The following is a 25,195-nucleotide window of genomic DNA, read 5'->3' as shown; positions in this document are numbered from 1 at the left end:
GAGTAAATTTATATTTGAAACACTTATCTATTTTTAATATTCACGTTCAATTGACGATTTCACACAAACGGTACATGAATTACATTATATCTTAACGTTGAGCTTTTTCAAAAAATATTTGTTAGTAGCTTTTTCAAAAAATATTTGTTAATAAGTTAATAAGTCTTCATTGGAATGTTGTCAGTTTGTGAACATCTCCCTTTAAAGTGTAATAGCTTATTGTGATCAGTAGCACAAAAATGCATATTTTAATATAATGCTGTACGATATGGTTATTTCCCCTTACATGCAAACAAAATAGCAATTATCATATTAATGATACACACACGTCGTATATTTAAGATCACATTAATTGTTATTATATTATTTATGAGTATTATATGGGTATACATGCATATAAAATATGATACATACAAAAATAACGCACTAATCTACATTTTGATTAACACAACCATAATCATAAGCGCTATACTTTGCACTCGGCCAAGGACAATATTTCAATATATTTGAGCTAAATATAGCACACGGAAAATGAGCTGTTCGTATACAAACAACTTTGGTGTAGGGTTTCAAGTATTACGCAGTTAGCAGGGTTTGTAAAGGACGTCCTTGCAATCGGCGATCCTATTCATTTGCAACTACCGCAATGAATGCATTCAGAAACGTGGAATAATGCAGCTATTGTTGTTTTTGAAAACCTTTCAATCATTTAGCTTGTAAGACAGCCAATACAGATTTAAATATTTTTTCCGCTTTCAGCGATTTATGCATTCATTAAGCAGTAGTTGCGGCGCTGTGCAAATAACTGGTTCATCATTCAGTTCATTTTTAGGTGGTTATTCATTTAAAATCGGTTATGTGACTGAATAAAATGCTAGCATTACATATTTAGTTTTATATACCTTAAAACTAGCATTCCTTATAACAAAACAAGAAATGCAATTAATTCTTTAAGAATTTCGAGTCGATTTATAAAACATTTAAAATACGAACGAAAAGGTCATGTTTGCTTTGATTTATTGCAAAATCAAACAATATTCGTGACTTACTTAAGAATGTGCATGTATAATTGTACCGCAAACTACTTGGATAAGCCATCGTCAGCAACATATGATTCATAAACACGCGCTAGTGTTCGTTTGAACCGCAAAAGTTGAAATCACTATCGAAGCAATTTTTGTTTGACCTACGAGTCGTCGAATACTTAAGAAAATTGTTGAAGTGTCTAATGGTTACAAGAAACACCACTTAAAGCAGGAAAGAATTCTCAATTTATATTTATTATGTTAAATAGATCACATACTTATGTGATCTTATATATCAAAGCAATATTATAGCTAATATAGATAGGAGGGCGGTATTCCTAGATATTATCCAGTGATCACCACTATGCTTATTCAGTCCATATTTCAATTGTGTTTGTGCACATGAATTTTTATCTAAATCACATGCCTTTGTTTTGTGACATGCTAGCACAAGGTTGGCACGCGCGAACCCGATCGCCTACAAGGTAAACACAATGGCTGACGATATTCATGTGACAGCTCAATCATACTTTGTCATTGCAGCTGATAATATAAACACGAGTGAGTTTTGAACAGTACACACTGCTTTCAATTTGCTGAAATCGATTAAAAGTACTTCCCTTATTTTATCTTAAATGCATAGAAATAGCGAAGCTCCATAAATATTATCAGGTGTGTAATTCTTGTCCGATAATTTGTTATGTAAGACAAATGGCCGATTACCTTCACGATACGCGACATTATGTACAATAAGACAGTTAATAGAATATACTGATTAAAGTTGTGGTCCCTGACTTTAAACGGTGGATGTAAACAAATCGGGGGTTTAATCGGTTGAAGGGGTGTTTCACACGCTAACACAAACACATGTACAAATAAAATGTAGTGAAGTCTTAATGTACTGTTAACAATTTAGAATATAAGTATTATACAATGTTATTCTGAACATATAGAAGAACATCATGCAGATCAAGTTCATTTGAAGTAAATAATGTTATGGTCGAGGTTGACTAGGGTTATGAGCATGCGTTGCAAGTCAGTCTGTTCTTAACTACGCTAGGAACGAGTACCACATCTGCCTGTTTATACTCTTCCACTGGTACACTGCAGACAGCAGTATGTGCAATAGTGTTAAACAGCTTGTGGGAAGACATTGGCCAGTTAATCATTGAAATCTGTACATATTGGCTACTTTCAGGAAAAACGGGACTTAATGCATGTTAAACAAGTGGTGTCCCTGATTAGCATGTACACACTGATAAGCCTGTACAATGCACACAAGCTAATTAAGGAGGACTTTTCAGATTTTATTGTGTTTTCGTTTTAAGAGAGTCTCTGGTACTGCGATGACAGTTTATGCATATGCATAAAGCCATGTTTTTTTTCCAAAATGAAACTTAAATAATCTTTTTAATTAATGATTTGAACAAAGGATTAAAGTTTAATTACTTCAAAATAACATCGCTGATATGACAAATAACTTTTGAAACAAATTGACAACCAATGAGTTCTGAATGTTTACCTTGGGGCATTTTTATATCTACAAGGGACCCTTTCACAGTTTGGCATTAAATGCTTAATATTGCTAAATCTAAACTTTGGATCCTAAAAACAAGAATAGAATTAAATAAACAATATGAAGATACCCTCAACTGGGCTCTAACCACTGACCCCTGGAATAAAAGTATATCGTTTAAAACACTCGGCCATCCGTGCTCTACAATGAGAAATGTATTTTATACTTTAAATAAGCAATCCTCGTAGTATGAAAAACTATAACGACAACAACACAACTCTCCATATTATAACATCGTTTCATTTCCTCAATTTACCAAAAAGTGAAAAGGTCCCTTAAATGTCTTCAGGCTTACAAATTGAATGAGTTTAATACACTGTCAGATCTAACATCATGAATAACTTACAAGTGTAGTGGTTGCCTGTTATCCTGAGGCCAATAGATTGAAGCCCAGGAAACTCAATTTCAAAAGTTGGTTCAGTTGGACTAAAAAAGCGGCAACTTTTCAAAGCTTTAACAACTCAATCCAATTAAACATAGAATACAAATTGGCGACTGTGGATCGATTAGGCCTAGAAAATGATTCAGTTCCGGCTCACAACAAGACATGATGCATAAAAAGTCTCTCATGTCGGCAAAATTGCTGCTCAATAATTAAAAGAAAATAAATAAAGTATTAGATACACATACAACAACATGTACATGATTCAAGGCGTGTTATTCTTTAGCAAGGCCACCACAATTCTAAAGATGTTACCAGTGCAGCAACCAATTGCGAAAAAAGAAATAATTGTTATTATTTTGTCTAAGATATCTCTATAATAAAAATACGAGGATAAATAGTGCACAGACATCTCGACCTGTACTTAAAGACACACTCTTTATAAATGTGAATCGGTTGTGTTAATTTCAATTTTGCGATATAAAAAGCTATCACATAATTATGAAAACTGAGTTGCGTCTAAGATTATGCAATAGCGAAGAACTTCAGTGTCTGCAGCGCTTTGATTAAATTCTTATTATTAAAGCATCAATACCAGCATTTGAAAAAATGCCTTTGGTATTTTGCAATGTTTACCATTAAAACCTAAACCTCGTTGCGCTTTGTACGATAACATTTTAAAATCTTATATTTGACAGAAGGATTATTAAACCTTTAACATAATATATTTTTGTATTTCTGAAAATTTGTTTATACAATCGTTTCCATAATTGCGTTTAATATTTATTATATCATAAAATATACTATACCCGTTATAATATAACTTTGCATATGGAGTTCTTGTATATATTGTTGGTATGCCTTAGCCACTGCATATATTTATATTATGTGTTTTCTTTTTTAAGTATTGTGTACCTTTAAAATTATGAACGTGAGGGCTTAAGCGCATATTTTTTCATTTATGTCAGCACGCCCATTGTTTATAACAACCACGGCGAACACCTCATAGTTTTACATTGTACTGCGCAATAAATTAAGGCTTTGGGAAATCCAGATCTGCCGCAATCGATACCCCTGCAAAGCGTAGTTGTTTTGTATTCGCTGAATGAGGCTTTGCAAGCATGCCCTTTGCTATTGAAATGATTGATTGTAGTTGCCGCGCCGCTTTTAAATGCAGGAAGAAAATATTAACTTTTAAGTATTCTCGATGACTAGCACAGACAGGTGCGTTTGTTATCGCTGAAACTATTGATATTTCAAGTTTATAACTTCCTTAAGTTTTCTGTTCGTAGAATGGGAATGGTCTGTGTCAGTCTGATTTCCGATAAACAGACATCCATGTACATTTCCATAAAATGTCCGGTTATAAATCACCTGATACGACAGGAAGATATTTGAACACCCTGAAAATAGCTAGTCACAGTGCCGTGTACATGTATTACGTTTGCCAAAAATGCTAATGCGTAATTTAAATTGCCACGTCTTTTTCTACAGGTAATTTTGTGAATGGAAATACTTTTTAGTTCTATACAAATTGCATGCAACTATTTTATGATCAAATTTAAAACTGTATAAACACTTAACTCAGATAATACTATTATAAATAAGTTTATTCAGTGTCTAGACCGCATGCCAGTATTTGCTGCGATCAATATAATAATGTACAACTTATCTTGGAGAACATAAAAGTGGCTCTAACGAACGTATCACGTTGTCATCAGTTCATACTGTCGCAATATCGATTTACCCTTAGGAGATGGTTGTTTATATCTTTAGTTATGTAGAACCGAGTTATATTGAATTGTTAAGGAATGAAACCAATATAATGATTACCCAATTAAATATGGCATTCATATAAACTAAAAACAAAGCTCTAATTGAATACTTTAATATCCATATGCAACGAATGCAGAAATGTAGGTCAGGGCTATCAAGCTTGCTTTAAACAGGTGTGCGTGAGCCTCATTTAAGTGCAATATCACATAGCAGGTTAGGTCTATTGATCAGTGTAAATGCATTGTTCACTGTTTCATATGCGTAGGCCTTCAGCTTATTCTCTTCCTGTTAAAAGCATTAATTTTCAAGATTGCCGAATGTAATGTGAGATAGTTAAATGAGCGTCCGAGGTAAATATATTGAAGGCTAGTGAAAATTATAACAACGTATTGAACGATCGGCGTATTCTTTTTACACCAGATATATTGTGTCGATACTTAACTTCATATTTTATAATAGCTCATTATAATTGCCATAAGTTATTGGTAATTATTACGATTGATTGATCTGTTAAACGAAACACATTGTAGAAACGAATCGTCGGGTACCTTGTTGGCGTTATTAATAACTGCTTCTTATCACATATATAATGTTGTTTAAAATTACAAATAGGTTGGTGTTTATTATGATGAAGTGTAATTCGGGTATTATAATCGGAAGAAGTAATTAAAGTCCATACGATATTTTAATAAATAAGGCTTCCGTGCATTATTCATTGTTCTTTACAAATTATCATGATCTCAAAGTAATCACAAACATTTGTGGTATGATGCGTTGTTAATTTCCAAATTTGATATAAATTTTAAAATATGACAAATAAGTTATAAGTATGCTATATAATGACTATTTTATTACCCCAAACCAATACATATGCCATTAACAAAATACATGTATCAATAATAATGGTTACCAGTTGTTTGATTCGTAAATAGCACAAGGACTGGTTTCCACATGCATGTTATTTGTAGACGTCTGTGTGGATAAATATTGTATTTACACACGTAACAAATGTGTGACAAGGGCATTTACAAATACTGCCATGCGTATATTTTCCTGAACTACTTCGCCCTGGATGTAATATACTTGTACGAGACGCCCGCACACTTTGAAAGTAATGTAAACATTACAATAGCACATATCAAATAAACATTCTAACACGCATACACTAAATTTAACATAGGTATTTCACGTAGAAATTAAACCTTATTTGCAAGTTATAATCTTTAGAGAAGCGTAAGTGATACATTTAATGTGCACCAATCAATATACATAGTAATACAATTGCAAGTTATAATATAACATGCTAATACAAACTATGTACATGTCACTATAAAGTTTTCATCAACTTTGGATATAAGAAAATTAATTGTTTAACAATGTATATAACGATATGCGTATGTGAAGTTGCAAAACATGTTGTAGAAACGCTGAATATAATATTAAGGAATAATAAAACACCGGAAACAATATCAAAAGGGAAATCTGTGTAAAACCATGATTTTCTTTTATTCGAGTGACCACATGGCTTTAAAATTAAAAACAACTCAACATTGTGTGGACCACTCACATAGATTTGTGAATATCTTCGAGTATCAGTTCGGTGTGTGCGTTATCATCTCCATTGATACAATTCAAACATCAATGTGATGTAAACGTGTCATCAACGTTTTTTATGAAGCATTTAAATACACTTATGTCAATTGCAAGTTTTCACAAACAAATGAAACCCCAACGATCGTTACATATTAATGCTTTCGTTTAAAGGTGATTGATGACAGACAAAATGATTGTAAAATATTGCATTAACGGTCTCTTATTCACGTCCGTTTATTATAAATAGATTCTAGCTATTAACATGTAAATAATAGTATACTTTATTCTACATTTCAATATCAGTTTACATGACGGTCCGATAATTTAGGCACATGTATAAAACACATATAATTAGAAAAGCAAGATATGTGGATTGCTTCATCTGAGGGTTTTTTATGTCAATAACACGATTTGTTCCTTATCTTATTTCAGTTTCCCCTCCGTTTCCTAAACGTCAGGAAGGTTTGTTTTTGTCATAAACACATCATGTTTTTGTATAAACTGCACACCCCTCGACAAAGCTCTTCATGAATTCATGGCAGAAACGGTATTGTTCCTGAAATTATTCAATTGTGAAATAAGATGCAATATAATATTTTAGAAAGTTAACTATACACCACTACAAACATTTCTGTATGGGCAATGGTCTTTGTATGCTGAATTCTCTAGTTCTCCACTAGTTCGAATCGTTTCTCGTCATGCTCCTATACTTGTTTAAAGGTGGTCGGTATGTCTGTCCGTTGCTTTGTCCGTCAGCTGCTGTTTCTATGAATCTCTATGCCCGTCCTTTTATCAGTTTGTATCCTTGCGTGCATGTCAGTATGTATAACATTGTGCTCTTCGATCATTCTAAATGTAGGTTATCTTATTTGTGGGTTGTTTTCTGACGATGACATTATATCGATGTTCTGGCTTGCTCGTCTTTATGTGTGTCGTTGCGATTGGTTGGATTGTCAGATAGGCGGAATGCTAGATGTTATACCAGATTTCAATCTCCCTTTGTTCTATATGATTTAAAAATAATTTCGCTTTTTGGGGTGTGTCTGCTATATAGCTGCTGCACCGATCTCCTGTATATTTATACTTCTGTCGATAATATTGTCTTTTTGGATTGTCGGTTTCTCTGTAGGCATGTCATACGGCCAATATATGTCGGTATTGCGTTCTGTCGTTTGTTAAGTCAATCGGTGCGTTAATTGACTTATATTTTGTAAATTTTTTGTGTATCCGTCTTTCCTGTGAGGTTTGTATGTATGTGTGTATTTGTTTTCTTTCTTGAGTTCTCGTATGTTTTTTTTTGAATCTGCAATTATCATTAGATATTACCGAACATCGAACGTAGAACACTGACAATCCCACCAATTATCGTGTGTTGAAAAGAAAGCATCATGAGCAGAACTAGATTCCATGCATTCAAGGCAAGTGCTCTACCGAGTTAACTGAGCGGGCTGCATACACGGCTCATCCCAAATATAGATTCCGTGTTATACTTTGACACCGCCATACGCACATTTAAATTCGTTCTTGACTTTCTAGCCAAATAGAACCGTGTAAGCTTGCTCCCGACTTACATGTAGGCGTATGTAATGAAGAGCGATTGGTTTCTTTGTCGCAGTGGCGTTCTTATTGCGCAGCAATTCCGATGCTCGATTCCGAAACCTGTTGCTTTCCAGTTGTCATATGTAGCGAACTAACCGAGCAACTTACAGAGCTATTCTCTAATCCCGCTCACGTGTGTAACAGCGTTTTCTGACTCTCCATGGATGTGTTAGTTTTCGAGTCAGTGTGTCAGAAGTATACAAGTTTATTCTGAGAGTGCCCTTGTATTTTTGTGTCAGAATGTTATTAAACAGATATGTGCATAGTCTGTTCTCTAAGCAACACATGCGTGCAAAGCAATATGCAATATTAAGATACAATTTCCATAGTGAGGATGCTTTAATAACTTTACATTTGATTTCAAACTTTCACAAAAATACATTCTGTTTAACAGATCATGTTATATTTGAAAATATAAGCATTGGTAAGCTGTTTAAATGGGCATTTCATTCGTGTTAGGACAACCAACATAAACTCTCTATATATCAGTGCAACTCTAATTTACCTCGTTACGTATGACTTGCTGCCTCCTTCGCCTGATTAATCGTACTGTTTCTGCAACGGCCACTTCCCCGTCATGTTTACTGCGCTCCATTAGACACCAAAGCACTGCCACTAGACCACTGCGACTGTACCCGTCACTTGAAATAATGAGGTGAGTGAATAAGAAACCACATTTTTTTCATTTTTGATAGTAAATGTAGTATTTTCCGCGTACTTTGTCATTGTCCAACTGTACATGTTAAAATAGAAAATAGCTAAAACAACTAAAACCACATTATTATTTAATTAAAATACATACTGGCACTGAATCACGACTGGTCCGTCTGTGGCAGCGCGTTGTTGAACTTCGTTTAGCAGACTTAGCAATTCATTCGCCGGGCACAAATCAAACTGCTGTGACCAGTTTGTGAATCTAAACACGAGAACATCGTAGCCGTCTCGCTAAAATGAGATAACATGACATATTTGTACATTAATAAATAATCTAAAAACAAGCAATAAGATATAGTTCACAGGATTATTTACAAAATATGGGTTTGTACCTCTCCGATATGTTTGAATCTCACAACATATCGTTCGAAGTGCTGTTTCTGTTCAAATGATATGGATGAGGCGGTGAAAGGACCTATCACAATAGTTTCCTCATTCTCTGGTAAGTACGGTTCCATCTAAAACATATGTGTGAATGATGTAATTTTACGTGATTTCGTTTGACAATGAAATTCACATTCATTATAACCTAAACGTTTTTTTACATTTGTTGACATACAAATAGCGTATGCCAGGCTTGAACTTGGAATATAGTGTTTCCTTAAAACATATAACCTTATCGCCTATGGTCACAACCGTCCGAACATAGTGGTCGTGCAGCAGCTGTACGAAATCAACATCTGAGCTTATGTTTGCTGACTGCGTCAGTATCAATCTGTCTCCTTCTTTAAATGTCTACAATACAATTTTAAAAGCTCTAACAATGTAATAACCTGCTATTGTCACACTTACAATTAAACACTTTTAACTTTAAATGAACGCAAAGGCATTAACCATACATAATTTTAACACAAATTGTTTCAAACTTATAATATTTCCAAAAACAGTAATACATACATTTAATCAAATATGAGCATCTTGTAGACATGCTTTGCATATAAATTCGTTATAAATACTTACCGATAGATACACGGCATTTATGTAATCTGTATGCCCCCTCGTGTTTACAGCCATGTTCAGTACTGGGCGATATTTGTCATCTGTTGACAAAACACGTGAAATTGGTACAATTAAAGAACATGATCATTGATTGAAGACACTTGTCTTTTATATCAAAAGCATAGCGAATAAACACGTGTATTTGCACCAAATATAAAAAACCTGGCGTACCTGGAATAACACATGGGTCGATGTTTTTATCAATGTTTTCGGGTTTTTCTCCATCTAAAACTCTCATGTAGATATCATCTACAGTTTCATCCTTGCTTTCAGCAATGTGAGAGCGGCATATTGTCTGTTGAAGCAAAATTAACACACGGTACTATGAGTCTACACTTAAATTTGAAAACAAATATGTTTCAACATTATTACAAATGTAACATTTTTTTTCAAATATAAATTTGATTTTTTGGAAGAAAGAAAAATCGCGTCAAACATAATATATATCATACTAAACAATAATCTTATCACACGAAAATACACCTGTGATTATGTTTACCATGTATTCTTCGTTGAGATAGTTGGATGTGTAATTTTGGTTAAAAAATGTTTTGTTGTACACCACTTCTCCAACAGGGCACAGCGCTTCACACAATACTTCGTGGAGGTATAAATACTGGTTCTTTGTACAAAAAAAAATACAAGAGCATATAAGCAAATATTTAGACGATAGTTCACCCGAATTGTTTCTTTTAGTATTAACGGCATTAAAGGGACGGTCAATCACGCCGACGTAGAAAAGAAAAATGTAACATACCGTATTTGTTTACAATTATTAGTTTAAATTGATTAAAATATCACGACTGTTATATTACATTACTTGAAAAAAGTTGTTAAGTTATCATATTTTCAGTATATTCGGTAATACATTTTACCCGGTATGTCTACCAGGTAACTACCAATTAACTATAAATAACGCCAGTAGATTGATCATCATCGTCACGCGGTAAACCCAAGAATGCAAATTGTGCATGCGAAGTGAATTGTATATATTTTATATATAAAATGATCAATCTACTTGCGTTACTTATAGTGTGTATATCGGTATGTCAACTATTTTTGCGATGTACTTTCGATTTCACATCGCGAAATTGTATCACCAAATATACTGAAAATATTAACTTTTTTCAAGTGATGCAATATACCAGTCGTGATATTTTAATCAATATAAACTAATAATTGAAAAAATATAGTATTTTACAACTTTTCTTTTCTTCGTCGTCGTGGTTGACCGTCCCTTTAATTGTTGTTGTTTATCAGCGTGGAATCTTTTTTAAAAATTTTAACAAGATATATAAAGCATGTATGACCATCGATTTGCAGCAAAGTTGTCCTTTTGATATTGACTTTCGATCAATTTATTTGAAAGTAACTCTCTGACATCCGTTTTCAAGACTTAACAGATACAAAAGTAAACACAGAAAGCAAATGTTTTAAATTATAATTGTTAGCATTGAGCCATAAGAGAGGACTACATGCTTTTTTATTCCAATCACTAGTTTGTAAATCCAAAATATTTTCTGTTTTAAACGTATCTAAGCAGAGAAAAACGTCATTCATTGTAAATTAAGTCGGGGAACAGTATTTCGAAAATTCTCAATTTATATGATAAGTACGTTATTGAAAAAAAAACTTCATCAGAGGTTTTGCTTTCCTCAATACCATTCAAGTAGGATTTATAGCTTAGGTATTCTACATTGTAATTCTCTGTCCGAAATGAATTAATTGAATGATTGAACGCATTTTCTTTATTCCATTATCTATCCAAGAATTATTTAACTCGTACTCCGATGTGTTTCATCAGAATGTAAAGGTCCCTTTAGGGATGTTTTATGGGTATTTAAGGCAATAATAGTAAACTATTTTGTTAAAAAACTCTTTTGATCTTAACTTCAAACAAGCTTACATCAAAATATATAGGCTTCTTTATTTGTTCTTAAGTAATTATTTTTCTCATTTGCAAAGCCGTCGGTCAAAACGTTTTTTAGATATTGCGCGTACACGAAAGGTCTATGGATCGAACTACAGAACTACCTACCCAGCGACATACCGACCGACAGAAGTAGATTCCAAAGTGATATAAACCTTAGTATTCGAATGGAGGAGTGGTGATAAGCCATTGATATTGTATGTTGAGGTGAACTACAACCAAATACACGCGTGTCTCTGAATGAAACAAAGGTGTCGTCGTTCAGTGTTAATTTATTTATTAAATATTTATGACAATACCCCAAACCTTTGTCTGAACCATGTTGATCCTTTGTTCACGAAGTAATAACACGGCGTCAAACACGTTTATGTGTTTCTCCGATACTCCTTGGTCGTAAAGATAGTCTAATGCGATGAATGTGCCAGTTCGACCGACACCAGCACTGAAGAAAATAATAAACAATTGGACATACGTGTACCAGAAAATACTACAAAAGATCGACGTACTTCGTACATACTTATATAAATGTCACACACTAAGAAATGCAAAACCTGCAATGCACAATCCATGGAGATTCATCATGCCTCTCCAAGCTGCGAACCTTCCGCCAGAATTGCAAAAGCGACAGGGCTGTGTCTGGGACGTCTTTGTCAGGCCACGCCGTGAAGTGAAGATGAGTAATGGTTTTTGAAGAACCCTTCTATATAAAAAAAATCAGTATTGTTAAACGTTTATACACAATAACATGAGCGAATTAATTTATGGTATATATTATAGTTATAAAATTAAAATCATGAACCAAATACCCGAGTGCATTCCAACGTGCGAACAACAAAGTCGGCATGAATATCTTCAGACAGTAGATGTATTGTAGAGTCTCCATACTGACAATTATTGGCGGCGTCTTTAGGCCAGTACTGGATGCATTTTCTCTGCAAACATATGCGTTTTTAACAATTGTGAATTTGAAGTATTTTCCAACAGATTTACACATTGTACTAATATAATAGTAAGTGTAAATCGACCAAACCATGCATGCATATTGTTTGCTACATCATTGAGATTGGTGTACGTACCTTCGAATCCTCTACTAGATTTGTAACCATTACCACAACTCGGACATTATTTTCCCAAATCATTCTCCAAAAATCCGCGATCGTGTCGGCTAATGGTCCTACAAATTCATGAGTTGATACAAACAGGCACGAATACATCAATACATACATACATACAAACAATCTTTAATGAAGAAGTTCATTATAAAAAAAAGCGCCAAAAGAATAATTACACACATGCATAAATACAAAAACAAAGAAACTTAATAAATAAATAAATACAATCGACAAGGGATAACTGTATTCATCATTAAATGCATGAATAAAGGAAAGTAACTAATTTATTAACCTTGTGCAGCAATATAATTCTTTGGAGATGAATAACCCTGAAATAAAACATTTCGAGTATACTGTTCTGAATAAAAATAATAATAATAATAATACATAATTTATATAGCGCCCTTTTCATACAGTATTGTGCGTTTAAAGGCGCTTTACAAAAATGTACATGTACAACAAATAACATTTGTTAAAGCTTCAAATTTAAGAGCACATTCTAACTAATAAAATGTAATACAAGAACTTGCTTTATCAAATGACGATTAAAATAAAGAAAACGCCTAATGGCTGTTGTACGGGGCATTATATAACCATGTGTTTTTTGTACAGGGCAGTATACTACAATGTGGCTCTTGTATAGGGCAGTATATCACCATGTGTCTGTTGTACAGGGCAGTATATTACCATTTGGCTGTTGTACAGGTCAGTATATTACCATGTGTCTGTTGTACAGGGCAGTATATTACCATGTGTCAGTTGTACAGGGCAGTATACTTCAATTTGGCTCGTGTACAGCGCAGTATATTACCATGTTTCTGTTGTACAGGGCAGTATACTACCATTTGGATGTTGTACAGGACAGTATATAACCATGTGTCTGTTGTATAGGGCAGTAGATTACCGTTTGGCTGTTGTACAGGGCAGTATACTACAATGTGGCTGTTGAAAACGGCAGTATACTAACATGTGGCTCTTGTACAGGGCAGTATACTAACATGTGGCTCTTGTACAGGGCAGTATAATACCATGTTGCTTTTGTACTGGGCAGTATACTACCATGTGGCTGTTGCACAGAGCTGTACACTATCATGTGGCTGCCGCACACGGCAGTGCATTAACATGTGTCCGTTGTACCGGGCAGTATATTAGCATGTGGCTGTTGTACAGGGCAGTGTACTACTATGTGGCTCTTGTACAGGGCAGTATATTACCATGTGTCTGATGTACAGGGCAGTATATTACCATTTGGCTGTTGTACAGGGCAGTATATTACCATGTGTCTGATGTACAGGGCAGTATATTACCATTTGGCTGTTGTACAGGGCAGTATGCTACCATGTGGTTGTTGTATAGGGCAGTATATTACCATGTTGCTCTTGTACAGGGCAGTACGCTACCATGTGGCTGTTGTACAACGCAGTATATTACCCATGCGGCTGTTGTACGGGGCTGTGTATTAACATGTGTATGTTTTACAGGGCAGTATACTACCATGTGTCTGTTGTACAGGGCAGTATATTACCATTAGGTTGTTGTACAGGGCAGTAAACTACCATGCGTCTGTTGTACAAGGCAGTAAACTACCATGTGGTTGTTGTACAGCATACCACCACAAACTATTATGTTTACTTGAACAATACAAGTACTGGACAAATCTGTAATACAAAATATAATTACATCTATGAAGCTTGCATTGATGAAATCCGTGTCTACATCGTTTCCGATTACAGAAAGAATAACCCGATTTTTGTCGTCTGAAACAAACCAACATGCGAAAATGATAAATATGTTCTTACGACTGCATGGTTTGCAGGAATACCGGTCAAACAAATAAAATATATTTGTAAACTTTACTTACATGGATACATATTTCTGTATCTGTTTTTCGATGTATTGGCTGTTTTAATAGCTGCGTTTGTGCTTTCTTTTATTGTCTCACTCGCGACGCTCAATGCCTGGGAATAAAGATATGTAATGGCATATGTATATGTGTTGCGCAATAAAAAAGAGACAAAATGTACTCGGAGTTAATCAGAATCGTACTGAACATTGTAAAGAATACAGATTTAAAAACTGCTTACGCTAAATTCAGTGAAAACATCTGTTTTATTGTTCTTATCTCGAGTTACAGTCTCTCGTAAGTTTTCAATTCTGATGGTTCTACTATTAAAATTAGTCTTTTTCTTGTAGATGTTGTCGTATATTGGATCATGCTCAATGAAATATGAGTCTCGTTTTTCTGTAGCAAATGTATTAGTAGAAGGTGCCGCTACAGTCGAGCCAGAGATGTCTGATATGACTGTATTATGTTTGATAATTCGTTGGATCCCAGCTGTAAATTGTGAATTATTTTCCTCAGATTGTTTATCTTCGTATACCGGTACTAATTTCCGTGCCCGCTGGTCCGAACTATGTATTTGGTTTTCTCTTAGACACGGTGCTAATTTATTTCCAACTTTGCATGGACGTGGACCATCAATTACGGAGCAAGACGATTCCATTTCTTGTTTGTTTTGTTTTGTTTCCTCACGAGGTTTTACCATACCTTGCAATTTGTGAAAAAGTCATGCTCTCAAGTTGATTAACACTATGCTTTTTGAATTCGTAACACGAAAGGACGTTATCGAAAATACAAAGAAAATATCAATTATTTTATTAAGTTTGTAACGGGTTGTAAAACCTAAAAAACGCATGTTTTCATTGCAAAAATATTACTTACCGATATTTTCGTATGCGCCATTAGATTGATTTAGTAATCTTCAAAATAAAATAATAATTAAATAATAGGATGCAATCATATCTTAAAAACAATAAGAATTAAATTCATATATAGAGACAAGATAATACGTTTCGACCACACATGTCTTTTTGCTGCAAAATAGTAATAATGCGGTTTATTCTAATAATTCGATTACTATTACCTTCTCGTAAGTATTTTTTTCAAATCAGATTTTGGCACTTCTAAAACCAGAAAAGGGGCATTAATTTTAAATAAATATACACAGCTTAAACATGAAAAGAATAGCAATAAACATAAGACAGCACATAATAGTCAAATAAATGATCAAACACGAATTTATAGTAATATATTATGATATATTTGTTAGAAACACATGTGAGTGTTATAATTGCATTTTTTATATATACATATGCCTGATCTGAGAGCAATTTACCTTTTATTCTGTGTCTCCATATAACAACTATAACGGCGACGATTAATACAACTCCTGCAGCACCACCTATCGAACCCCCAATAGCAGATGAAGTCGATCCCTTATCAACTATAATTGCACATATATTGTTAAAGACTTGTGTATATATATTGTGAAAAGAAGATTGGTACAGTTCAAATTGTCGATGGTCAGACACACGTTTGGATTTAAATAAATATGAGAAAACGTAGCTATTACCTGCATCGACAAGCGTAGTTATGTTTATTGCTTGAGTCCAATCCGACTCTCCAATTTTGTTTTGAGCCCGTATTTGAATTTGGTATGTTATCCCAGACGCTAACCCATCGATTGTCCATATATGATTCGAAATGTTTATGGGAATAATAATCCAGCTGCCATCGCCTAATACTTTGTACCTTATAGTAAATGTTTGAGTTTCCCCGCCATTGAAACCTGGAATCCATTCGACGATCAGTTCCGTTTTCCCTATTCTGCTTATTTGCGATTCTTTCGGAATTTCCGGTTTAGCTATGATATACAATCAGTTTGATGAATGAATATGACAATTCAATTATATGCATTATATTATTCGATTGTTAAACATATGTTGAATGAAACGATTTTGAACTTAAATGGCAAATAAATTATAGGGTAGTTCAATGACTGATGCACATACACTGCGCTTTTAAAGTGAACACTTCCATCGTTGAACCCAGTTTGTTAGAAACGTTCACCATGAAGTCGCTATAATCTTCAAGTTGCACATGGAATATATTTAGCTGTGTCTGCATGCTATCATCAGAGAGTGTGATCAGGAAGTTGTTGTCATCTGATAAAACCCTCCAACTATCATTCTCTCGCTTGTACCAAATTACATCTTGTAAAGTCGGTTTAGGATATGCAATTATTGTGAATGTGAACAACACAGAGTCGTTCGGTGCGCTGGACAATGTTGTAGTTGGAAGAGAAAATGGCGATGCTCTCGGTACACCTGTAAAAAACGAGTATATGGTAATGTATATTTATTTCAAGTTAATACACTACTATTTAGTAAAATAAGATGCACTTACAGTAAACTAAAAGAGCAAATAACTGTCTCCCTTCGTTATAACGATTGTCAGCCAAGCATGTGTAGTTTCCAGTATCATATTCGCATTGTGCTTGTTGAATGCGATATTTAGCTTCACGTCCTTTTATTTCAACCATGATGCTTTCATTTCCACGGGTAGTATTCATTACACGAAGCACAGGCTCGGGGTCACCATCTGCAACACACAACAGATCTACTGTCTCACCCTGGTTAACAGCGATGCTATTGTGTGATTGATTTGATTTGAATTCCCGTACATATGCTCCGTCTGGAAAAATGTGATTTGATTCTACTTTTAACAACAATAATCCAATAGGCAAAGTGCAGATACACAAATAAATGGACATTGTATGATTACCAATAATTAAGATAAATATTTCAGCAATAATTGTATTTTGCACAGTTATTAATATAGCGTACGTGTTTAATTTAAAAGTAGCAACATGTGTGAGAAACAAAATATTTCGAGTTACAAACAAGCTTAATACAATTTTTATCCACCTATCTCATCGTGTTACCTATTGTAAATATATGCATTTTACACATCATGTTTCTCAAGTTTTTTTCCAAACGACGGAATCATTATACTAATATACTGAACATGTTTTATTCGCATGATTTGATAACACATAATAGTGTATATAAAGTCAGCAAAATTATATTGCTTTATTTATTCTTAAATGATTTAAACACCTGTGTTAAAATGTTTATTTAATCAATATTTCATCTTACATTCAACATTTATATAGACTGTCGACTGACTTAATCCGTATAGCACTTCATTAGTTATTGGTTGCATTCTGTTTGAAGCATTGCACTGGTATTCCCCTTCATCTGCCAATCTAATGTTGTTTATTATAAGTGTTTTTCCAGTACCAATCACTCTGCCAATGTCCTTCCTTATCCATGAATAGTTTGAGGCTGGTGGATTACCAACAAGAGTCAAATTGCACACAACTGTGAGAGAATTGTTCAGTAGCACTGTTTGGTTCTGGAGACTTTGAACATCAGGCGGGTCTGTATAATCAAATTTGCGTATGCACTTAATTAAAGTACACGATATTATTTTCAAAAAATATGCTGATGGCCGTTATTAGATTATTCATTTTATAAAGTTAAATGGCTAAACAAAAAGTAATAATGTTTAAAGAACGGTTAAATACATAGAATAACATTTGATGCTCAATCTATAAGCAGACATGTTCAATATTAATGCACATCTGTACTCACACAACACTTCCATTGAAACGGTTACAAGTGTATGCCCGACAACACTCTTTCCCACACTATCTGTCATGGTGTTTTCTGCTTTACATGTTACATTTCTCTCTATGTCAGTTCTCACATTTCTTATTATCAGAGCATCACCTTGTTGTGCTGCATGACCAGACCAAGTATATCGAGGAGCTGGGTTACTGCTGGCCGAACATAATATTTTGAACGACCATCCTTCAATAACTTTAAATTCATTCTCTATTGGAGTGACGTTATTGTACATCAATGCTATGTTCGAAGGGCCATCTTAAAAGTATAACACATATGCAATTGATTTATGATGGTTTTATAAACAAAATTATACGATACCTTGTCAAAACTCACATGTAAACTTATACTTACAGAGTATATCAAGATTTGCGAAGGAATAGTTACTGCCAATAACATTTCCTTTAAATGATGTATCCATAACATTTTTTGCCAAGCAACTGTGCCTTGTGTTCGTTGTTCGCGTTACATTCACTATCGTTAAAATACTCCCTTTGTGTCCGGTATCCCAGGTATATGTCGAGTTCGGAACACTGTCAACGGAGCACATCAAGATAATGGTACTTCCAACTATGACTTTAATTGGATCATGTAACGCATTCCAAAGTGCATCTGAGTTTGTAGGAATTGTGTACGTGATTGTAGGAACACCAGGGCCATCTACAGACAGACATTTATGCAATAATGATTCAGCATATACAGACACTAAGATAACATTTGCAATAAACTCTCAATATGTGCACCGGTTCTTACATAATACTCTCGCGGATACGTTTCTTGTTACATTAGACGTTGATATTACTCCATCAAATTCAGTCATAGTGTTTGTAGCTTGGCAAGTCCATACAGCATCATGCTGCACACTTATGACGGTTAATGTAGGTGAATCAATCAGTTGTCCATTCCAGAATACCGTAGCCAGGGGATTGGCGTCACTAGTACAGACTATGTTGATGTTGTCACCTCTCTGTACTCTTATTGTACTATTAATGATTTCTATGCTCTTGTCATTGCTCGATAACTTTGTAATGACTGGTGGATCTGTAATTGCAGATTTCACTATTTTAAATGTTATTACTGCGTTAACGTGTAAGTGCAATGTCAACTTGAGGTGAGTATCTTTAAAGCTTTATTCACATTCTGACATTCTTTTTACCATTTAGAAGCGATTATCTAATTAGAGATTTGCCCCCTGTTGTACCAAGAATTTCAATTATCAAAATGATTTTAATTCAACTTACACAATACGTTTATTTTTAATGCGATATTCTTCTCTGTAGCCTCTGCACTATTTATACCGTCAAATGTGCGCATAACATTATACGCCTTACATGACACGCTACCGTTATTGCGAGTGAATGTACAATTCAGAAAAGCACCGGTCGATCGTCCGCCCGAGTAAGTCCAATTATACGAAGGTTGTGGATATCCGGTGGAGAAACAATTCAAATGAACGAGTCTATCCTCTCGTATTGAAATATCAGTTGATATACTTAGATTGTTGATAGTCACTATTGGGTTAGAAACGGGGTCTGCAAACGATATATCAAACGAGTTAGTTTTAAATTCGTCTAATGAAAACTCATTCAACTATCGTTTTCTGAATGTCGGAAAGACATGTTCAAACAATCTGCAATAGACATAGCGTACCAATAGTAACAAAAAAACACATTAAGTATTTGAAATGAAACACACACTACATTTAAAAAATTAGTTAAGTACTTACACTGTACTCGAATGCTTATGTTAGCTGATAGAACGTTACTTATGAATTTAAACTCATAACTTGCAACGCAGGATATATTTCCACCTATGTACCCGTTAGCGTTTGGTATAAATTGTAAATCACTTCTTGCGACGTCATCAATGTGCGAATAATAAGCAAGGTGTGTTATGTTTATGTTGTCGTTGAACCATTGAATACTAGCCACTGGCCGGCTTAATGAAGTGATGCATGTAAAGGTTGATACGACATTGAAAACTGGGTAAGCAACTGACGTCTCTGGTAGAATGGTTAAGGAAGTAAGTGGAACTGGAAATATAACAATGCGATTTTTGTATTACCCAATACTTAAAATGGGCAAATTATTATGCGTTTAAATGAAATGAATGAGCTATATGTTTCAATATATTCGGATGTATTTGACATGATTCAATTTGATTTGATTTGTGGCACGCATATGGGTCAGAGTTTCACTATTGAAATCAATAACACGTGTAACATTTTTTTAAAGATTATAATCATTGAAATTCATATACGGTACAATACAGCTCGTAACCCTCATACAATTCCCCATAGCGAAACCACCGTCGTTTCGGCAATACTTTGAAAATAACACCAGATGTGTTACACTATCTGCGGTGATTGTTGATGAGTGTTGCGGAAAAGCAACGCGACGTTAACTAGATTACTTTGTATGAAAACGTAAATGTCAGTTTACTTTATCATGCCCATGTTTATTAAATAATATGTGTGCATGAACAACGTTACAACATAGGTGCATTGAGTTTCCATTATTTAAATAAAGAATCGGCAAACCAGTACAGATTCGCCACTTAACGTTAAATTCTACACAAAAAGATCATTTATATGTACAATGCCCATTGAACAGGTTTTCTTTAAATTTCAAATTTACTTTAACATAAAGTTACCTGAAATTGTAATAATGAAATCCTCAATAATATAATTATTACTTAAGCTTGTATTCTTTATCGTTAAGGAAACTGTATTTAAATAAACTAAATTAGATGTCTACATATTTTAAACAAACTTCACATGTTTTGTTTGCTAAAAGTACACAAGCAGACACGTAATCATACTCGGTATTACCTATTTATTATAAAGGTGTAAGAAATATGAGCAGTTGTATTGACGCCCGTCAGAAATATTTGCGCCCGTTATTAAAGGTGACAAGTCGCTACCTTTACACGGTTGTATATGCACATAATAAACCGGCGCAACACCTGCATAATTGGGATATGAAATGAAACGATACAAATATGTTTACAAAGTGAGTCTTCATTTCGGCCATTTTTTTCTATTCAATAAGTTTTGTGAAGAAATATACATAAACCTGCTATCGGATGTCAAGTAAATAAATTGCCGCTGATGGCTGACGCGGCCAGCGATACCGACAGAGTTTCGTTTTTAAGCGTGTTAAATCCCTTAGTTAACGCGCTCTTGAGGTTCACTATCGCGATATTTGTGCTTTTATCTGCGTAGTCAACTCGTGGTTTAAGAACTTGCTACGATCTTATATGTATATCAACATGACCAGAGTCGGTAGAATGTTTTGTTCATTATATTTGGCTTACTGAGAAAAAACTCACAGTTGTATAATACAGTTTAATAGTTGCAGCTATCAAAAGCATATTCAGTTTTGCTTTTTGTAAAGTTTAGAAAAAAAATAACTAGGCAACGTTCATGTGTTGGTTAAATAGAACCAAATATTCCCTCGTGAAATGTTATAAGGAACATAAAGAATGTTATGTTGTATGGAACGGTAATTGCTACAAAATAACTCGAAATAACGAATATCAATTTAGGTACCAACTAACAATTTCAAAGAGTTTAGTTTTGAACACTAATAAGACGGTATCAGTGTTGTCTTTATTAACAATATGATGCAAAATTTGTGGTATGCAGTTTGCTCTTGAAAAATGATTTACCTTGACCGCGGACCTGTAATATTTATGCCAACTTTTTAGGATTCTTCCAATATTGACACATATAACTCTAATGATATTTCATATTAAATCGTGTTTTAAATTTTGGTACGTGTATGTACACAACGCATGATATACAGTCAAAGTCAAGAGCTCATAAAAGAAATGGTTCGTTCATCTTTATTTTTAAAATATTAAAAACTACGATCGATTTCGTTTTATCTATTGGTTTTTGTCCGAAACTTATAGCCACATGTTCTTTATTGCAAACAAAATTATTTATTAAAGAAAAGAACTCTTGGAATAGCTTCATTATTTTTATTAAGAACCTGTTTGGGGTTTTATTCCAATAAGGTTTATACGTTGATCAAGGGATGAACTGCTTTGACTGAACCCCCCCCCCCTTCACATTACAATATCGTCCTAATTAAGTACGTACAGATTCCCCATGGATGCGTTGATGACACTGAGCCCGAATGAACTAACTCCAGTTTTCAGAGGAAAAGTTAAAAAAAAAAACTTGCACATAATTTTGAAAGTTTGTCTTTACATTTTGAAAGATAACATTATAAAATGTGGACATGTTCTAAGATATGTATGATAAAACTGGTAACACACAAGCGTATTGCAAGCTATTGGTGATCCTAGTACACAAATATAATCGTAATTGAAAAAAAAAAGTATACTCGCAGTTTTAACCGAAATCATCATTGTGCACATATGTACAATTGAGAGCAAAATATAATATAAACTGTTGTCACTTTCCTAATTTTGCATTTTAAATCCGACATGTTCACAAATGAACTTTTAAAATTTATTCCAAAGCTTATACAAGTAATAACCAATGAAACCGTCATTTGTAGCAGACGTTAGAATTTGTTATTAACACTATTATAGAAAGAAAACACAATTGAGTACCAGAGTGATTGATAATAAGACAATTGAAAAATTGATAACTTACATATTAATCTGATTATGTAGCTTTTGATTATACTATATTTAATTCCATCGAAAGCTTTGCAGCGCCATCTTTGTCCGTCATTTCTTGAATTCACCGACTTTATTGAACACGAGTAGACGTGTTCTGATAAACAGGAACAATCCATAGCATTGTTGTCAGTATGACACAGATGATCAGCATCTAACCATTGAGCAATGACCTTTTCCTCTTCTTCTGATCCTTCGTCGCTCATGAACCAAACAACAGCTTCCGGCGGGGATGACGTGGAACATGTAAACGTTATGCTACTGTTGACGAAGACATCATTTACCTCCACAGTCAATGTCGGCGATGCTTTGTACCCTTTATTATAAATAATTTCTATATCTGGTAAACAATTAGTACAGACACGTGTTATCAAAATGCTTATATCGTTCGCATTTCAAATATAGTTTCAAATTTCCTATACAATATAGAGTAGATTTACTTACTCATTACTTAACGAAGAGAGCATATTAAAATTTACCTTTCAATACGATCAGCTCAATTATAAAACAAATACAATTAACTACGGAGAGACCCATAGCTCATCATTTAAGGTGATAAAAGAATCCTTCATGCAAAACAATCTACGTGAAATGCTAGTCGGTCATACAAGGAAATTTAAGTATCGGACTTCTATTTACAATACTGTTATCTTTCCTATCCAGGAAAATAAATGAGCAGCATAATTAGACATTTGTTATAAAATAATTTTGATTAAAGGCCAACTGTATTATGTTTTGCAAAATTTAATTATGGGTGTAAATATACGAGTTAATGTATCATTCTTTCAGTATCCGTTGATTATCTTGCTATAGTTAATTATGGATATGTATACGTTTATATGTCAATAATACAGACACAGTGTGTAAAAATCAGTGTACATTTATCACAGCAAAACACATAGATATAAACCTGTCGGCTAACATATGATATCTGCAGACAATAATGTTTTGCATTTGACGCCTCATTGCACCTGAGTTATGACTTTGCTTGTCATGCTATCATTTATATCCGGTTTTAATCAAGTATATTACGTTCTCCATTAAACAACGCCATATTCGGACGGAATAACTGAGAGACGCACGGACGGAAAAATATTATGGTTGGTCAATAAATGTATATGCTGGCTTTTAAAGATTAAATACATAAGGACTCATTCTTGCAAATAAACAAAGAAGGATACAAATAAGACATGCCATCTTAACTAAACAACAATGTTTACAAAATGAGCACTGAACCACGATCGCCCTACTGCGTGGTTACCAATATTGACGTAGACGACGTCGTAATTATTTATGTACATATGTAGTCGAAAACAGTTTCACAAAATAAAAATGTGTCTATTTTCTTATTTAACTATTGGCTGAAATGACCTCTCATCATTTAGACATTACTTTCTTCAATAAAATGCATATAGTTGTGAGGATTGTCAAGTGAAGCAAACCGCAAAGGTGTTTTGTTATAGGGTTTGCAGATTGTATTGGTTGATCTGCTTATCAAACTATGGTTACTATAGTCATTTATTAAATATAATAATAACGTTTAAGTCAATATCAGATAAGAATGTCGGATGGATTGAATATTCAATGAAACGACGTGAAAAGAAACATTAAAATGGATACTGAACTCTTATTTGGGCTTTCATAACACGGGTGGTACCGCATCGCAGCAAGTGTATAGCCAAATATTTATCACTAACTTGGTTTTAAACACATTAATCAATGCTAATTTAAAAAGGATAATAACACCAAGATCAGTTTAAAGTAACAGACATTACTTATCTGTTGATAACTGCCATATATATAGCAAACAAGCAAACGTTAAAAATGCCACCAACCGATACGTTATACGTGCATTATCAGATTAAGAAAGTGACAATCTGAGAATAAATTGAACAACTAATGTATACCGATGGACGAACTTTCTGCAGATCTAAGAGTACATACGGCAAATCACAAACTTTCGATCACATTAAAATAATGTACAAATAAGCATATAGTTCGTAAACTTATATGGGCGCCATTAAACTTCCTATATTTTGTAACAATAAAACTATAAAAGGCGTCATTCCCATTTCTGAAATAGAACAAATACGCAAATGCTTATTATACTATCACAAAGCACGAAAACCTGAATCAATTATATCATGTAGTGCCCAATGCAGTTAATACGATGAAGCCAAACATCGCACATGTTAATAGAAAATGGGTTATTTTTGTAAACTAGCAAGTAATTATACTACCACATTACTTAACATTTAAAGTGGGTGAATTTGTTGAGACCGTTTTTGCTTGCTGCCGGTTTGTCGT

At 34.0% G+C, this 25,195-nt stretch overlaps 1 protein-coding gene and 1 long non-coding RNA gene across 2 annotated transcripts in view; both read right to left on the bottom strand.

The window, feature by feature from the left end:
• Positions 1-6,108: 6,108 nt before the first annotated feature.
• On the bottom strand, positions 6,109-8,915 carry LOC127834870 (uncharacterized). Its single transcript, XR_008028260.1, has 3 exons — positions 8,754-8,915; positions 8,457-8,592; positions 6,109-6,908 (listed from the first exon to the last, which is right to left on the bottom strand). It is a non-coding gene; the product is annotated as an uncharacterized LOC127834870 (long non-coding RNA).
• A 61-nt stretch (positions 8,916-8,976) lies between these two features.
• The window catches only part of LOC127835910 (hemicentin-1-like), a 225,199-nt gene continuing 208,980 nt past the window's right edge, over positions 8,977-25,195 (bottom strand). Inside the window, exons 3-27 of the mRNA XM_052362330.1 lie at positions 19,962-20,267; positions 19,477-19,767; positions 18,989-19,276; positions 18,590-18,895; positions 18,203-18,493; positions 17,705-17,989; positions 16,953-17,147; positions 16,559-16,873; positions 16,120-16,410; positions 15,883-15,990; positions 15,631-15,670; positions 15,429-15,466; positions 14,791-15,254; positions 14,568-14,664; positions 14,387-14,463; positions 12,999-13,035; positions 12,671-12,768; positions 12,401-12,526; positions 12,146-12,294; positions 11,901-12,036; positions 10,164-10,286; positions 9,836-9,959; positions 9,626-9,705; positions 9,281-9,400; positions 8,977-9,123 (exon numbers count right to left, since the gene is read on the bottom strand). Of these exons, the coding sequence (XP_052218290.1) occupies positions 8,977-9,123; positions 9,281-9,400; positions 9,626-9,705; positions 9,836-9,959; positions 10,164-10,286; positions 11,901-12,036; positions 12,146-12,294; positions 12,401-12,526; positions 12,671-12,768; positions 12,999-13,035; positions 14,387-14,463; positions 14,568-14,664; positions 14,791-15,254; positions 15,429-15,466; positions 15,631-15,670; positions 15,883-15,990; positions 16,120-16,410; positions 16,559-16,873; positions 16,953-17,147; positions 17,705-17,989; positions 18,203-18,493; positions 18,590-18,895; positions 18,989-19,276; positions 19,477-19,767; positions 19,962-20,267 (4,532 nt within the window). The remainder of the gene's footprint in view (positions 9,124-9,280; positions 9,401-9,625; positions 9,706-9,835; positions 9,960-10,163; positions 10,287-11,900; positions 12,037-12,145; positions 12,295-12,400; positions 12,527-12,670; positions 12,769-12,998; positions 13,036-14,386; positions 14,464-14,567; positions 14,665-14,790; positions 15,255-15,428; positions 15,467-15,630; positions 15,671-15,882; positions 15,991-16,119; positions 16,411-16,558; positions 16,874-16,952; positions 17,148-17,704; positions 17,990-18,202; positions 18,494-18,589; positions 18,896-18,988; positions 19,277-19,476; positions 19,768-19,961; positions 20,268-25,195) is intronic.

This window comes from Dreissena polymorpha, chromosome 6 (assembly GCF_020536995.1).
Source record: "Dreissena polymorpha isolate Duluth1 chromosome 6, UMN_Dpol_1.0, whole genome shotgun sequence".
Lineage (NCBI taxonomy): Eukaryota > Metazoa > Mollusca > Bivalvia > Myida > Dreissenidae > Dreissena > Dreissena polymorpha.
The sequence above is the reverse complement of the archived record's forward strand: the minus strand, read 5'-3'. Positions and strand labels throughout refer to the sequence as shown.